The sequence below is a fragment of the Diabrotica virgifera genome, chromosome 3 (assembly GCF_917563875.1).
Source record: "Diabrotica virgifera virgifera chromosome 3, PGI_DIABVI_V3a".
Taxonomy (NCBI): domain Eukaryota; kingdom Metazoa; phylum Arthropoda; class Insecta; order Coleoptera; family Chrysomelidae; genus Diabrotica; species Diabrotica virgifera.
This window is the reverse complement of record NC_065445.1, coordinates 270,975,215-270,993,525: the sequence shown is the minus strand read 5'-3', so window position 1 is coordinate 270,993,525 and position 18,311 is coordinate 270,975,215. Positions and strand designations below refer to the sequence as shown.

Here is an 18,311-nt window from a genome sequence, read left to right as displayed (position 1 = left end):
TGCTCAAAATGTTGATCCATTTCACCTCCAACATAGCTGATAATGTAGCCCCTGAACAATTATTTTAATATGTTTACCCATTGTCCAGTGTGTGTTATTTATATTATTTTTAAGTAAATATCTACGACATTCCAGGATATGCAGGATAGGTTCCTTTTTTGACGAAATGCCCCTGATGATGCTCAAAGAGCGAAAGTATTTAGGCAAGATTTAATAAATAACTGTGCTTGATATCTGCGTTGTATTTGTAAAATTATTAAAACAAAATTTTGTAGAAGTGACACTTGTTTTAATCAACAGATTTACATTACAATATGGATTATTGGAAATACAATAATTATAACATACAATTCAGTGATACTACCAAAAATTTAGATTGTAAGTTTAGTGGTATTTGTAGTTTCTGTGGTGGCCTGAAAATAAAAAAGAAAATATTGGAAAAAATACTTCGATCAAGTAACAGATTAACTTACTGAGTTTAGTGTAATTAATTGTATAGAAGAAAATCATCGATCCAACTACTACATGTAAGAATGGTGCGATGCCAGACTTTTTGGGTTGAACATACTTGTGTTGCCATCTCCAATAAGCTAAAAAAAAGATATTTTTAATATGTATACTATGTTAACTCATGTAGTTAGACAAACCAATTTCATGCTGTAAAATTTTCAAAATTTTCAAACAAACCAATGCTGTAAAATTCTTATAAAATATCCTACATTGATAATTTCTGTAAACCATAATCAAGTTAAGGAAGAATTTTATTATTTTCATCCTAGTTCCTATTTTTTAGCAACATAAACCTTTATTACCCTTCAGAATAGGATAGAGGAGTTGATAGTCAAGATGTATGAATCATAGAAAAATTATACTGGCATCAAACAGCGACAGCTTGCATAAATGAAAAATCAACAGAAATATGCAAAATACAAAGAGGTGTCAGACAGGGTTGTATACTGTCCCCACTGTTATTCAATTTATATTCAGATAGAATATTTAAGGAAGCGCTGCATAATTTGGAATGGGGTGTGAAAGTTAATAGAATTCTGATACATACAATCAGATATGCAGACGATACAGCTATTTTAAGTGATGATATGAATGGATTACAACACCTTTAAATGCCATTGACACAGTGGGAAGAGAGTTTGGCCTAAATATAAACTGTTCAAAAACAAAATACATGGTATTTAGCCGTTTGGCCCATCAAGATTCACGGTTATATGTTGATGGTCATATAATTCAAAGAGTACCCAGTTTTAAATATCTTGGTTGCCATATTACTGAACAACTAGATCCAGATAAAGAGATAAAATGTAGAATCGAGATAGCCCGCACGACATTTTTAAAAATGAGGTCATTCTTCTGTAATGATACCTTGCAACTTCAACTTCGAAAGCGCATGATTAAATGCTACATTTGGTCAGTCCTCTTGTATGGTGTCGAAGCATGGACATTAAAAATATTCACCATTAACCTTTTGGAGGCCTTTGAAATGTGGTTGCACAGACGTATACTGAAAATACCATGGACGGCTATGCTGACAAATGTGGCAGTCCTTAGAGAGCAAATGCTACCCGCGAGCTGCTTGATAACATCAAATATAGAAAGATGGCCTATTTTGGACACTTAGTAAGGAGAGACAGGTATATTATTCTTCAACTTATTATGATGGGTAAAATCGAAGGACACAGAGGAATTGGTAGAAAGCAGGCCTCTTGGTTGAAGAATACCCGGGAGTGGACAGGAATACAGAAAGCAGAACACCTATTTAGAATAGCTCGAGACAGAGACAGTTTCGTCAAGTTAATCGCCAATGTCAAGGGGACTTGATAGGGCACGTTAAGAAGAAGACCCTTCAGAAGCCTCATACTTATGCTCCAACTTTTGATCTATTTGTCAATACAAATTTCTGACCAGTTAAATATCTTAAAAAGCCTTAAGAATTATTAGTAGTTTTATTTATTTAGTCTATATTTAGCAAATCTTTCTAACAATGGGCCATTACATGTATCACCTAATCAGATACTGTAATTTTACTGATAAATCCTCTTCTACATAAATTAGAACTAATTAAATGGTTATTCAACTCACCTCTACTGAAAGCACCGGCGAGAGCTGATGGAGACTTGTTACGGCGAGCCAACCAGGAGCCAATTTCACCAACTTTTACTTGTCCAAAAGGAGTATCAGCTGAAAATGTCAAAAAAGTCTTGTAGGTATTTTATTATGTACACATAATAAAACGGGTAGATTTTAATCAAGATTTTGAGTATTTTCTTTCAAAATAATTTAGATTTACTTAACCAATTTGCTGCCGATCTCGTGCCAGCACGTGATATGATTACTTCAGTCAGGTGCTGTTCACATGCCAGAGAGTGATAATATGGTCACTTCAGTCACGTGCCGTTCAACAAAATGGTTCCTAGCAGAGTGCCAATCTCTCTGATAGGCAGCAAATGGGTTAATGATACACTTTTTAATTGATTATAAAACAATTCAAGGATAGTTCAAACATTTTTGAGAAACTTAACATATTGCTGTAGAATTGGTACAATTTCAGTTTGTTGATAATACAGATAAGCAGAAAAAAAGGAAAATATCACACGAAATGTGGCATATTTAATATAAAAAATAAAAATAGACATTCAAAATCATAAGATATTGTACCCCTCAAGAAATGATATCCAACAATACTTATTATTATACAAAAGAGCAACCAGGAAAAAATCTAGCACAAAAGAAATGGCTGAAGACAGATAGAGAAGAAAACTTGAAAGAATACAGGAGAAGAAAGAAAGACTCAGACAAATGCCATAGAAATAAAAAGAAAAAGATGGAGTGACAAACTAACACTTAAGATTGATGCCAAAATATGGGAGAAACATTACTCAAGAGTTATTTAAGGCACTCACACTTTAAGGAACACTAATAGAGAAAGCACTCGTGAATGCATAGAAGAAACATACATTGCTAAGGCTTGAAAAAAAGCAGCAGGTCCAGAAATCCCAAAACTGCTAATAAAATGAGGCAGAAAAGAACTGCAACGAAAAATATACAACCTAATAATGAGGATTTGGGAAGAAGCAAGAATGGAAAACCACACAATGCAACAACTATAGAGTAACATTGTTAAACAACTGCTAAAACAATAGATGTAATATACATATTACAGTCCATTCTTTCACGGTTTTTGCTCTAAATTTTAAAGAACCGCTTGGATTGACATGAAATTTGGCATACATATAGCTTACAAGTCAAAGAAAAAAAGTGATATTGTGCCAATGTGTGCTTTTGCCCTGAGGGTGAAAAAATATATGACCAAAATAAGTCCGGAAATGGGTAAACTGACTAATTTTAAGTAACTTTTGTTCTATAGAGCTTTTCCGCCAAGTCACCATTTTTCAAGTTATTTGCGAGTGAATATGTTCATTTTTCAACAAAATAACCACATTTTAGACGGTTTCTCGCAAATAACTCAAAAAGTATTTTGTCGAAAAAAACGTTTCTAGCAAAAATATAGCCCATAAAAAAGTAAAAAAAATGGTGTATGCGTTAAGTCTCTGGATTTCATAGAACCAGAGTTATAGCCAATGAAAAATATATTCATATTCACCAAATTTCAAATAGAATATTTCGACATGAAATATCCAAAAAATTAAGCACTTTTGGGGAAAAGCCGTTATAAATTTTTTAAAGTGTTTAAAAAAAGCTTTATTTCTGTTTTTACAAAAAGTTCCTAGCATTAAATTTAAGCAAATTACGTTCAAAATAAAGATGGTCCCTTTTGTTTTTGCAAAAAAAAATCGGGAAGACCACCCCCTAATTAGCAACTTAAATGAAATTAATTGTTACCTCTCCTCAAATTATTTTACTTATGTTGTGTTTATATGATCTGTAAGTTTCATCGATTCAATGTGCTTATTTTTGAAAAAATTTGGTTTCAAAGTAAAATTTTTAAAATTTAAATTTTGAAAAATATGCTTTTTTTCAAAATAACTTAAAAATTGTTAGAGATACCAAAAATCTCGAAAAACAAAAAAGTCAGATTTACTTTTCTGAATATTTTGTATTTTTTTGTTTTTCTATAAGACAAAAATTGATTAAGATTTGGTGTTTCTAAATTTGCATACATTCATGATCAGTGACTCGTTCGACCCCTTTTAATTACAGCCCTTTCAATAATAAGGACTTTGAACGGATGAAACTTACAGATCATATAAACAATATATACACGAGTCAAGAAACTTGTGAAGTCATAACAATTAAGTTCATTTAAGATACTAATTAGGGGGTGATTTTCTCGATTTTTTTACCAAAACCAAAAGGGACTAACTTTATTTTGAGCGTAACTTGTTTAATTTTGATGCTAGAAATTTTTTTTATAAAACAAAAATGAAGCTTTTTTTAAACACTTTAAATAAGTTGAAATGAGTTTTCCCCGAAATATGTTTCATTTTTGGTTATTTCGCCTTAAAGTATTGCATTTGGAATTTGACGAATATGAACCTATTTTTCATTAGCTATAACTGCTTCTACTAGATGTAGAGACATGATATATACACCATTTTTTTAAATTTTTTACAGGCTATATTTTTGCTACGAATGTTTTTCGACAAAATACTTACTATTTGAGTTATTTGCGAAAAACCGTCTAAAAGTGTGGTTATTTTGTTGAAAAAATGAACATATTCACTGCCAAATAACTCGAAAAGTATTGACTTAGTGAAAAAACTATAGAATAAAAGTTACTTAAAATTACAAGAGGGGGTGAAAACCACCCCCAGGGCAAAAGCACATATCGGCACAATATCACTTTTTTTCTTTGACTTATTAGCTATGTCTATACCAAGTTTGATGTCAATCCAAGCGGTTCTTAAAAATTTAGAGGTTTTGCAATATTTTACTGTTAAAGAACGGACTAATAATCACAGTCAATTGAGAAGTATTGTGAATATGATATTGACTTTGCATCCTGTTCATAGAATTCAAGCTAGCATTTGACAAGCTAAAAGACTCCAACTTAATAGAAGACATGAAAATGCAAAATAAAATTATTAAAACCTAGATATTTCAATGAAACCCAAAGAGCTTACGAAAATGACAATGGAGGGTAGCAATCATTCTGCTAGGGGTATAGGACCATGCATACGTTATACAAAATAATCTATAAAACGTCAATGTCTATATTATTGTAGTACTAGTATCTCTCTAATATAAGGGATGGTAAGAACAGAGTGTTGAAGGCAATATTTTTTGGGAGACCAGACAGTATAAGATCACTGGCCATTCCAGAAAAAGGTGGAAGTTGATTTATCTAGGATTGGGATAAAACAATAAGAAATTAAAGCAAAAAGTATCTCTTTATAAGGTAGAATGGGAAAAAACGAAGACTTCACAAAGAGAAACTGAGCTAAAACAAAAATACAACCAAATACAAAATATCATAATGCAGTTACGCTAAATATCAATTTAATATAACCAAAATCACAATGTCATATCCAGCTCATTACATAATGAAAATTTGAACAATTATGAAGTACTTACGCTTTCCGTAAAAACGTGCAGGGTCATAGGGTCCGTGGACTTTAGGATTATATTCGGCAGGATAATCACCGAAAGCCATTTTGGAAAATATTTAGTTAAATGAAAATTGGAAAGACTTCGTAACCTCTAGTGCACTGAACGAGGAACAGAAAGCCCCTTCCCTTTTTCTCACTGTCAAAAAATATTGACATGACGTAACTGTCAACTGTAGGTGAAATATGACACACACATAGGCGTTACGAAGGAAGTTTAGAAAAGGTTTTATACGGATATTAAATTGACGAAAATTTCGGTTTTCTTTAAATAAACAGTTTTATTATTAATATCTTCACACGAATATATTCTGTATCATGTCCTCAATTTAGATATTGAGTCTTGTCATGTTTAAAATAATTTAAAATCGAACCCTTGGAAAAAGAAGAAGAGTGAATTGTTGTCAACATGACATGAGTGACATGGTTGTCTTGCCAACAATAACCACATCTTGGGTATCAATGTCAACAAACCAAAATCCTCAAAATCAATGCATTACAAATAAAAGAAGGTTTAAGATGTGTGAAAAACTCAAAATTTAAAGTGTAGGTAGTATTTTTAGAAAAGTTAAAATGACGTTTTCGTTGTGGTGGATTTTTACCTATTATTTCCGTTCGGTCATAAAATGGTTTTTAAGAAAAACAACAGGATTGTGTGAACTGCAAAGGATATGCTATGGTGAAATACCTGGAGCCCCTAGGATTAGAAAAGTTGAGTATTCATTGTTTATGTCCAAGTCGCACCAAGTAAAGCAACTGATACAGCACCTAAACAGCATATCAGACAATAATGGATTCATAGGCCCAAACGAGCCCGAAATATTAAACGGAGCTGTTAAAGTAGTGATGTTAGTAAAGAAAATTGATCCTAAGATACATTTTCAATTTGTTAAAAGCTTTGGAAAGTGTGTCGAACAAATTTGGGGATACAGGCAACTTATTGCTGAAGCAGAACAATTAAGAACTACGAATTATGATTCTGATGATCCTGAACATGAGGCGAAGCTGCAAAATTTGTGGATGAAGCTTAAACCTAACGATAAATTAGAAGGTAAGTAACATCTTAATTTAATAGGGTCGCTTAAACCATGAATGAACAATTTTAAGATAAGTTTTCAATTAGAGGACCTACAAATTGGTCCTACATTTTTTGCATGTATGTATGTATAGCGTTAATAGGCCATTTAGGCCCTTTGCTAAAGTTGTTCCGATAGTAAATAATTGTGCAAAGACAAAGTAAAAACATTTCTCTGTTAGTATGAACATTCTGTTTCAATCTTGTGCCTTGAAACAGATGGAAAATTAAGAGATTATATCCAGCAGTGGACAAGTGAACATTGAATGGTGATGATAAACATTAAGAATTGTGATAGACCTATTGCTTTTAATAAGCAATAAGTCTATCACAATATTTGCTAATTTTATAAAAAAATGATTTGTTATACTCAAGAGAGGTACCTCTAGGAATAATTAAAACGATTGAAAACATCTACCAGAACAACACAATAAAAGTAAAAGAAGACGATGAACTAACTGACCCAATTGGAACTGTCAATGGGATAAGACAGGGAGATTCTTTTAGTCCTTTACTGTTCAACCTGTTAATCGATAAAATAATAAAAAAAGTAAGAACTAAAAAACGATGCCAAATGGGAGAAAAACAACTTAAAATAATCTGCTATGCAGATGATGCAATACTAATCTCTCAAAGTGAAGATGATTTACAACGTATACTGCACCAATTTAATATAACTGCCAGAAAATCTAACATGTTAATTTCCCCAAAAAAGGCAAAATGGATGAACAGCAAATCCAATAAGATGTAAATTGGAGCTGGAGGGTCAGATAATAGAACAAGTGATGGAGTTTAAATATCTAGGCATCACACTATCTAGCTACGTAAAGCTTGAAACAGAAGTGGAAGGTCAAGTGAATAGAGCGAGCAGAGCCACAGGTTACCTGAATGACACAATATGCAGAAATAAAAATAGCAGAAAAGAAATGAAAGGCAGAATTTACAAAACAGTCATACTTGGCAGAAACATGACCTGACACAGAGAGGACAAAAAGATTGCTTGAAACAGTGGAGATGAAAATTCTTTGAAAAATCGATGGTATGACTCTATGGGACAGAGCTAGAAGTACATATATGTACTACACATATGCAAGGTGGACAAAATTAATAACCGGGTAAGAAACAGAAGACTAGAATGGAATGACCACATAAGCCGAATGACAACAAATAGAGTAGTAACGACAGCAAGAGACGGTTCCCCAATAGGAAGACGATCAGTAGGAAGACGACAGAAACAATGGAACGACAACTTACTGGAGGCATATTGAAAAAACAGTCATGTCTATACAGAAAGAAGAAAAAGATATAAAAATGCTGATAATTCCAGTAAATGAATAAATAGACTCATCCAATCAGTAACAGCGCTAGGGTGTAAGATGCCCACCTGCAAAACTAGCATAGGCGCCCTTTGATTTTCTTTTAATTAGTATTTTGTATAATACCAGCTATAAAAAGTTCATTTTGGCGCCCGCCTTACTGGCCCGTTATCGCCGGCCCTGCATCCAATTCATGAAAACTGCAACACCAGACAATAAACATAGGTTTATTTCTTATAAAGTTTGTTTATAATAGTTAAATATTACAAGTAAATTTAAAAGAACTGCCTTCAAAAGATATTGATTCTGCTCCAATTTTTTTATATTATTTTTTAAATTTTTTTGACATGTTCAGTAGGCCGGGCCGAAAAAGGGCAAAAAAAATTTTTTTGGGAAATTTTAAACGGGCTAGTAAAAAAAAGTTGTGTATGGTAGTCCTAATACTGTGTACGAAACATAGGCCGAATTAAATTATTTTTGACCGGGCCCCCGGGGGCATAGAAAAATTATTTTTTTTTGCTTTATTTTTGGGGCGGGCTAGTGTCTAAGATATTAATAGCAATGTTACTATCTTGTTAAAAAATTTTCATCATGATCTAAAAAGATTTAACCGGTCCCCCAGGACTAAAAATATAAGAGAGGGGTACCCAATGCATATTTATTTACTAGTTTTGCGCTGTGAACTGTGCAGCTTTTTGCTAGAATCAATATTCGGCACAAAGTGTTTTTATATTGAACTATTATGGACATATTTAACATTATTTCGTATATTCATTTAACCCAGAACTCACCACGATGAGGTGGCCACACGGTGAGTTCCACTCGCCCACCCTCCTTTGCTCAACATATTTACTTACTCATTCCTTGAAGTATAGTGTCGACATTTATTTTCAAATATAAGCTAATTCTTTCTGGCATCAAGTTTAGCTGGAATATAACCAGCATCTCTAGATTCTTCACCACACACTTTTATTGATGCATTAGTAATTATCTTCACACACCTCTCCCCCGCTTGAGAATATCAAGGAAAATTGTCAAACTTTGGAACTTGTTTCATCATGTCCCACAAATTATTCTTCGTCTGCTAAATGCTGTATTCGAGGAGGATCTGTTACAGTACTATTCATCCAGTCTATGAGATCTATGTAATCTTCTGCATCGAAATTGATTTAGGGATTTGGGATACTATGAAAGGACAATTTTTATACCGGCCTTCCTACATTTTAAAATCCTTCTGAGAGCATCCTCTGTAATACGTTGATGTTAATCTGTTAACATACAAATTTGAATGATTTCCGGGTGCGCAAATTAAGCATTGTCTTACATAACTTTATTGATAAATTGATGAGACATTATTCAGAAAATCTCTCGAGGGCTGCATTGATTTCCATAGATGCCTGGCACCATATTTCAATTTTGGCTGTTTTTTAATCTCAAACCTCATACGTTAATAGCTCTGCTCTGCTTTATTGTATTTTGTATGTATTGGGTTTATCCCGTTAATAAATAAATAAAAAAAAATAATATAATTGTATTACAAACTCAGCTAAAACCTTTAAGCTTTCTCAAGGATCAGTTGTAGCTACATAAACTCTATAAATGCGGTTAGCTGTCGTGAACCAACGTGTTTGTGCCATCTTCCCTGGACTTTTCTCTACCAAACTTTGAGAACATATTCCATCTCCAATTATTGCTTAGGATAGTTTGGACAAATACTATTGATATGAACTTGGATCATTTTCATTTACAAGACGCAGGAGAGCTTCTATGGTGTTAAATTTAATAACAGGCATTTTTTAGTAATTGGGAAGAAGGGATCCAATCGGCTCAGAATATGAATAGAGACCTTTTGTGTGGTCATCTAGTTTTTGCAGCAAATATCGCAAAGGAAGTTCATTAGCGTGCAACGGGCATACACTCCACTGTAATGGTTTATTTACTCGCCTTTCGTATGATTCGTATGATTCCACCTTCCAGCTCATATTTACATTTGAACCATCATATCCCATAACACCTAATTTGCTTAAATCTATGTTATGACTTTGTAAGTAGTCTAATATTCCTTCAACAATATATATGACACTAGATTGGCTAAGATCCAAGTACCCAAAATATAAACTACCGGGTCCTTCAATTAAAGCTATATGGTCTTTAGTTTTCATAATTCGTCTCGCCTTTCCGAATACCATGGTTTGATCTTTCCGTTCATCAAAGTGTAGCCCTTCAATATTGACTTGTTTAAATTTTTATTCCCATGCTGGAGTTGCCGTCTGTTTCCCTTAACTTCTCTCCGAATTTTATTTTTGTCGATGAACAGCGCTGTATTATCTTTGAAGATTTAGTTTAGATCTTCTAAAACGGCATTTAAAAGCTTAAGTATTTTTCCTGTCTTCTGTATTATCTTCCTTTTGCTTAATAATAGAATATGACAACAGAAGCTTTTTTAATAGCCCTAAACATATTTTTTTAACAATATAAAAATTCTTTAAAGGGCGGGGGGCCCGGTTAATTACTTTCTAAATCGTCCCAAATTTGGTATAGGATTATATAAATACTAGTTACAACTTTTAGCAACTAGCCTGGCACAAGAATTTAAAAAAAAATTCGATCCAAAAATAAAATTTCTTAAGGGCCAGGGGGCCCGGTTAAATATTTTTTAAAGCGGCCCAAATTTGGTATAGGATTATATAAATACTAGTCCCAACTTTTGGCAACTAGCCGTGTAGAAATATTTAAAAAAAAATTTTCGGCCCGGCCTAATGTTCAGCCCCGGTGGTATAATTTTTTTTTCTTATCTATTGGTCGGCATTTTTTTTCGCCACTGTAGTGTGGAATTAGAGCGATGCCTCACTGTCCCAAAAGTACTGTTTAGTGAGGCATGCCACTTAGGGCTGAATGTGTTAAGATATCGTCTCCAAATTTTACTAAAAGTATGCTGTTGCTTTTAGGTCGAATCACAAAACAATGGCAGGAGATTGGTTTCCAAGGAGAGGATCCAAAAACTGATTTTCGAGGAATGGGGCTCTTAGGTTTAGAAAACTTATTATACTTCTCTACAGTATACAGCTCAGCCGCTCAACACGTCTTAGGACATTCCTACCACCCTGTATACGGGTATTGTTTTGCCATTGTCGGCATTAATCTCACTAGTTTAGCTTGGACTTTGTTAAAAGAGGGCAGTGCAAAGACTTACATATATAACAACTCTGCTGGTGCTCCTTCGATTAAATTGTTTCATCAGTTTTATAGCTACCTGTTTTATGAGTTTGACAGGTTTTGGATGGATTGTAAGCCTAAAGACATTATGGAGTTTTCGAATATTAAAAATAAGTTTGAGGATAATGTTAGGATGAATCTACAGGATCCTACAGCAGATTTTAGAATAGGGGTTACAGTTGACAATGTGTAAATTGTTGTATTTTTCTAGCGTCTTAAAGGTTTGTATTATTTATTATGAAAATATGGATGCTGTGTTACTCAATTTTACTAGTAAGTTTACAGGGTATTTCTTAATATGTATAAACATATTATAGCCTACATCACTTAACACACAATATTCTTCTCATTGATTATCTGTTTGCATTCCACATCAAACCAATTGTTTCATCACCAACTTTGTTACTTCATTTCCTTTTCTGTCTCTTAAAGCAGGGCTTTAAATTAAAAGATAATAGATCAACATAAGACTGAAATAGAAAGAGGAATATCTGGATGACGAATATCACAAAAAAATGTTGTCACTCAAATAGCCAAACTATTAGGCCAAGAGATAAAAGATAGAATAATATTATTATAAATTGGAAACCAGGGACATAGAAGTTAAGAAGCAGACTAGATGAAATGGGTAGCTAAATAACCTGTGAAAAATGATGCCACAAATATACATAGCTCGAGATAGACAACAAGAGTGGAACTTATAGGAAAAGGAAAGATCGAGGGAAGGAGACGACTAGGAAGGAAAAGACTATCGTGGCTCAGAAACATCCGGCAATGGACAGGGCTAAATTTGAACAGCTAGTAAGAACAGCTGATACAGAGAAGAGTTTGCAATTGTAGTAGCCGAACTCCATTGAGGAGAGGGCACTTTAAGGAGAAGAAGTGGGATACTCAAAGTCCATTATACAGCATTTTTCTTACATCTTCAATGGAGCACAAGCTAAACACAAAATTTTTCATTTGAGTCTGTCAGTGACCAAGATCTTTTTCATTTATTTCACCTCACAATCAATAATTGTCTTGTTTCCTGACCTTTTCAGTAGAGCTCTTCTCCAAGTTTGTATGAGAATTCTTGTATGTGTTTAAACATACATCTCCACTTCATAGTATGCTTTTTCTCATGAGGATCTTTCAGCGCGTCACAGTTTTTCGATTTCTTTCTAACGCATTAAATTGCATGTGACAGAAAAAAACGCACGTCGGTGATTACATTTCGTCGGTGACATTTATAACATTTATTCTAGTTGTCAATAGATGGCGCTATAATCGAAAAAAATTATTTACGAATTATATAATATATCTACGAATATAATCTGTTCAATTTATAAGACTATACAAATCAAAGAAAATACCTTTTTTTCTATCATTTGTGACGCACTGAAAAATGCTCATGAAAAGAAGCATATATTTGAAAATTTAATCATTTTAGAAAAAATAAGTGATGAGAACTTTTTTACTTTTGCCTTTTTTGTACAAATAATTTTCATCCCTGTAGATGAAAGTGTTTGATTTTATATATGTTACAGTTCAGGTTGATTCTCAGTTAGAGTTGTCTATTCCTAGTTCAAGTCAACTCGAACTAAAATTAGCAGTAAGAGTTGATTTGAAAAATTTAACTCAACTTTTACTAGTTGAAGTGACCCTTCCTAACTCTTGTTAGTGAAAGTACATCGTGGGAAAAAGAGAATCAACACTTACTAGTTTGAGCTGACTATTCTTAGATCGATTCAGTAAATGTAGAATCTCCCGTGTTTTTTTGATGAGTGCACATCTCTTTGTTTTGACTGTTTCAACTACACTTATCACAATTTGAACATACTCAGTAACATTTTATTTCTAGAATCGGTTGTTTGTGGTTATGTTGTGAAATAATCAACTCTTACTAAATGGCATTGGGAAGAGTGTACTTTTTCTAGTTGGAGTCTACTTTTGCTAGGAAATGTTAAATAAAAATCTTCATTTTATATTTAAAATCAACTTTTACTAACACTAGGAATTTACTCTAACTAGGAATAATAGTCAACTCCAACTGGATAATCAACTTAAACTGTAACATATATACTCTATTTTCTTTTTAAGTTCGTTGTACATCATCAATGAACTTTTTACCTTATCTCACAACAACTAATTGTCTAGAGATTCACTAGCAATAATTTTAAAAATATTTTGATTTATACCTATCATATTTTGAATAAAATAATATTTATAAAAATATCAAAATATATCAAAAAGGTTGGCACTCAAAAAATAATAATTTACATTAAGTTTCATTTTAAAAAATACTATGGCAATCAAGCTTTAACTTCTGGAGTGCGAATAGGTGAAAATGTCTTGGATGACGTGCAATAAACGTTAAATAACAGTTTATACTTTTTAATTACAGATCTGATATGGCACAGATATGTTATTAAAATATTTTTCCGTCGACCGTCCATTTATGATCAATTTTAACACCCTCAAAATCATTTATTAATGACCCCTATTAATGAATGATTTTCTATTAATGAACGATTTCATTATAGGCAACACAACATACATTGCTTGCATAAATTAATTAAACGCTCTGTGATTGGCAGTGACCTATGGTGTAGGCAACAAAGCATATACCTATTTATATTTCCACTAAAAAATTTAAAATCAAGTAGCCGCTGTTAGTACTATCTGTCATTGTATGTCATTCTTTACTTTATTGTTTAAAATTCTATGTATTTTAAAAATCAAAAGATGGATATATCTTTATTTCTGAAAAGTACGATCGACGGAAAAGTTTTGTAACGACTCGTGAATTAAAATGGCGATTAACAATCTCGAACAATAACGCGCTCACTCCGCTCACGCGTTAAAATATCTCAATTGTTAATCGCCCTAATTAATACACTTGTTGGTTAAATAACTATTATACATTTTTTAAATTGATTCTTTACTCTTCGCTGCATTTTAGTGCAAATAAGGTAACTACTGCTACAATAATAATTTAAATATATAATTACGATCACATGAATCGCTATAATTGCGACGTTTCTATTATAACACCATCATCAGACTATTTCAATGTTCTTAAAGCTTTATTTAAGTTTCATTCCTGTTTATTTCCTTAAACATTGTTCACTGAAGTGAAAATTTTACACAATTTTCCACTTAGGCACCCCACTGTCATTCTGTAAGTGCTTGCATGAGGTCCGAGAGACCACTACATTTACATCTCTACAGATAAAATTTATACACCATAAGACTGTCCTGCTTTATTTTTTTATTTAGCGTATGGCTGACATTACAGAATAGCTGGTTAAATTTACATTTTTATAAATTATAGACATTAGACACAGATGTCTCAAGTTTTGTCAAGTATTTTATTGACTCTTCAGTTGCCATTACGAAGCCTACAGGGCTTATATTATATAGCCTGCATATGCACTGCGTGAGCAGTCTTTTACTATGTACCTGATCGTTTGTCTCGCAGCGCAGCAATTGCAAAAAGGCGAAGGAAGTTTACCCCATCAGTAAATGGAATCGGCGTGTCTCCTCTAGTGTAGAAGCCACAGTTAGAATGCAGTGCAGGTAGCGAGGGTAGCATAGAGCAATGTATTTCTTACCGGAAAACGGCCGACCACGTTGCCAGTTTGACCCGAGCGGTGCATTAGGACCGGATTTAAGAACCATAGCCCTGGAATATTGGGACCGTGCAAGTTCGGCAAAGCGACACCTATTTCTACGCTCTGCAACTTTATTCGCACTTTTAATGATATTGGCCAATTATATTAGTCCTGGTTACTGGATAATTGTCAAGGCCATAGTCCAAAAAAAAATAATAAGAAGAAAAAATAAGATTCAGGTTATGTTATTAAAACGTAAACAATTGTATGTAGCAAATAAAATTAGTTATTAAAATGCAGTACTGCAAGCAAAATACAATTAATTAAATTTACCTTTATATAATAATTGCATATCATATCAATATTGTGGAGCAACATATAATTTTTCTTCTTCAATGACATTAGATATGAAATGTACGTCAATTTGACAATTTCAGTTGACAATATGAATTATTTAAGAAAGTTGCAATATTTCTCCGCTATTCGCGCACGATCGTTTCTCTGGCCTTTACTATAGTTTGTTTCGATTAAAGATTACCCAACTCCGACTCCATTCAAAATTCTATTTCAGTAATCTTGGATATGATGCAGTCGTTAAAATTGGTTTCTTTACTGGTTTATCAAGTCTCGCTTACTTTACGATCTTTACTAATTGGTCATCATCATCATCATCTTGGTGCTACAGCCCTTAGAGGGCCTCGACCTTCTCAAGCTTTCTACGCCATTCTGTTCTGTCCCTTGCTTGCATTTTCCAGTTGCCGACTCCGATCTTCTCAGGATCTTGTGTTACCCCCTCCATCCACCTCAGCTTTGGTCTATCCCGTCTCCTCATTCTCACGGGTTGTGCTGTTAGAATCTTTTTTATCATGTTCGATTCAGGGGCCCGGACTACATGCCCTGCCCACTGCAGGCGGTTTCGCTTAATTATAGTGATAATATCTTTTCCACCAAACGTATGCTTGTAGATATTCCGCAGTTCAAAGTTATATCTACGCCTCCATATTCCGTTCTCACAGACCGCTCCGAATATCTTACGTAGCACCTTTCTTTCAAAAATCGATAGAGCGGGTTCATCTGTTTTAGTTAGCGTCCATGCCTCTGATCCATATGTGAGAACGGGGACTATCAATGTTATACACAGCCTTATACGAGTTTTTTGAGACAGACGTTTGTTAGCTAAGTACTTTGATAGACTATGATAACACCTGTTTGCAATTATTATTCGTCTTTTTATTTCCCCTGATGTGTTATTATTGGGGTTAACCGATGTCCCTAGATATATGAACTCTTTGACCGCTTCGAAGTTTTGGTCATTGATGATTAGATCTGCGTCAACATTTCCAGCTCTTGTGTTTGTGTTAGAATTTGATTTTATTTCGATTTATATGTAACCCCATTGGTTAGGCTGCTGCTACTAGCTCGGTTAGGATTTCCGCAGTTCTCGCTCTGGTTCTTGTTATAATGTCCACGTCCTGCATATGCTAGAATTTGGACAGATCTATTGAATATTGTTCCTCTGCTATCTATATTAGCGTCTCGTACGACCTTTTCTAATGCTACATTAAAAAGTTAACACGCCAGCGCATCTCCCTGCCTTAACCCCCTATGTATTTCAAATGGGGTTGACGAGCCGTTTTGAATTGTTGATGTCATCTTCGCCATTGTCACTTTTATCATACAAATGAGTTTTTTGGAATTCCTAACTCATTCATAGCGTTGTAGTGTAGAGACTTGGTCTTAAGACACTGTCATATGCAGCTTTAAAATCGACAAAAATATGGTACAAATCTATGTTAAACTCTTACGCTTTTTCCAGGATCTGTCTTAGTGTAAAGATCTGGTTAATGGTTGAACGTCCACGCCTGAATCCTGCCTGATATTCTCCTAAAAACGTTTCGGTATAAGGCTTCAATCTCTCGTGCAAAATGTTTGACAATATCTTGTATGCTGTATTTAGGAGAGTTATTCCGCGGTAATTATTGCATTCCAGTTGGTTTCCCTTTTTGTGTAACGGGCATATTAAGCCTAAGCTCCATTCTTCAGGCATTTGCTCCTCAGACCAAATTTTACAAACAATTTCTCGGATCACCTTGGTGAGCTGCTCTCCACCGTGCTTAAATAACTCTGCTGGGATGCCATCGCTGCCTGGGGATTTGTGGTTTCTTAGTTTTTCTATAGATATTTTCACTTCTTCTACCGAGGGGGGTTCCACGTGTTCCTCATTTCGGTATTCCAGCTTTATATTGTTAGTAGGTTCCCCTTCCAGCAACTTTCGAAAGTGCCCTACCCATCGTAACAGGATATCTATCCTCTTTGTTGTTAAGTAAGTTACCTTCCTTATCATTACAATAGTTGATTCTCGGTTTGAATTCTTTTCTAATAATATTTAAGGACCGGATTTAAGAATCATAGCCCTGGAATATACGCGCAGACAACAATTGCCTACGGTTGTATACACGCACCTATGACTGTGCCGACATGAGCGGCATCCATGCGCGCCGTAAGACTAATACATGCTAATACTGCATACTAACTCTGGCTTTTACCGACTTTTTATCTGTGTTTCGATTAAAGATTACCCAACTCCGACTCCATTCAAAATTCTAATTCAGTAGTCTTGGATATGACGCAGTCGTTAAAATTGATTTCTTTACTGGTTTATCAAGTCTTGCTTACATTACGATTTTTACTAATTGGTCCGTGACCATATTATAGAAGAAGAGGTTAAGGCAGTAGCCTTGGAAGATGCCTGATATCCGGAGACGGATTTGCGTCAGTGTGTGTATGTGTATGTGAAGCTTTTTTGACTTTTACGTTTTCTTTGGGTGTCTTGCTTTCTTAACTAAAAACTAATTTACTTCTTTGTAATACTGATTGATTTAAAATATGGCAGGTTCTTAAATAATAAAAGATTGTCTATTTTTATCACTGAAATGATATGTTTTGCACTAAAACGCATATTGAATTATTTATTTTTCTAAAGATCAGGGATTATTTTTGTATGCAGCTGATGTTGATTATATTTTTTTATTTTAAATATTTTTAACGAATCGAGAACTAGTCTTTTATAAAGCAATATATCTTTTAGATTTTATTTTCGAAATATAATTTATTTATTTTCTTTGTTGTCTCATTTATTGCCTCGCCTTTATTGTGAACAAAAACTGACTGCATAGGTACTTTTTTCCGTAAGCCGTTATACTCCGCTCCGTACTCAACAGCCAATTGTACACATTACATTTATTCACGGCCTTTTCGACAATTGTATAACTTAGAGCTTTGATAGTCAGAGGGTGTTAAGAATCCCGAGAGAAATTTAAAAATTGGAACGTAGAACGTCTTTTGCAAGAGTTTTTTTGGTACGAAAGTACCATACACAGTAAACATGAAACAACTAAGAAAACTACCTGGAAACACGAAGCTGGACAGGGAAAAGGACAAAAACGAGCTAAGACAGGAACCAATAGAGAAAAAAAAATAGAAAAAAAGAATGTGTGTGTACTTTGTACGCACGTAAGAAGTTATACTTCTA

The 18,311-nt window shown here is 33.9% G+C and overlaps 2 protein-coding genes across 2 annotated transcripts; one reads left to right on the top strand and one right to left on the bottom strand.

The window, feature by feature from the left end:
- Positions 1-227: 227 nt before the first annotated feature.
- LOC114325582 (putative ATP synthase subunit f, mitochondrial) lies at positions 228-5,749 on the bottom strand. The gene is made up of 4 exons (XM_028273680.2): positions 5,548-5,749; positions 2,095-2,193; positions 474-590; positions 228-413 (listed from the first exon to the last, which is right to left on the bottom strand). Exons 1-4 carry the CDS (start codon positions 5,624-5,626, stop codon positions 385-387), a joined length of 324 nt encoding a protein of 107 aa, XP_028129481.1. The 5' UTR covers positions 5,627-5,749; the 3' UTR covers positions 228-384.
- Positions 5,750-5,999: 250 nt separating this feature from the next.
- LOC114325581 (ELMO domain-containing protein 2) lies at positions 6,000-17,900 on the top strand. The gene is made up of 2 exons (XM_028273679.2): positions 6,000-6,630; positions 10,919-17,900. Exons 1-2 carry the CDS (start codon positions 6,153-6,155, stop codon positions 11,377-11,379), a joined length of 939 nt encoding a protein of 312 aa, XP_028129480.2. The 5' UTR covers positions 6,000-6,152; the 3' UTR covers positions 11,380-17,900.
- The last annotated feature ends 411 nt before the right edge of the window (positions 17,901-18,311 follow it).

Coding starts and splice junctions, on each gene's coding strand:
- LOC114325582 (XM_028273680.2), bottom strand. CDS start 5,626: ATGGCTTTCGGTGATTATCCTGCCGAATATAATCCTAAAGTCCACGGA. Junction 591..2,094: donor CGCCGGTGCTTTCAGTAGAG/GTGAGTTGAATA, acceptor TCTTTTTTTTAG/CTTATTGGAGATGGCAACAC. Junction 414..473: donor AATTAATTACACTAAACTCA/GTAAGTTAATCT, acceptor TTTTATTTTCAG/GCCACCACAGAAACTACAAA.
- LOC114325581 (XM_028273679.2), top strand. CDS start 6,153: ATGACGTTTTCGTTGTGGTGGATTTTTACCTATTATTTCCGTTCGGTC. Junction 6,631..10,918: donor ACCTAACGATAAATTAGAAG/GTAAGTAACATC, acceptor TGTTGCTTTTAG/GTCGAATCACAAAACAATGG.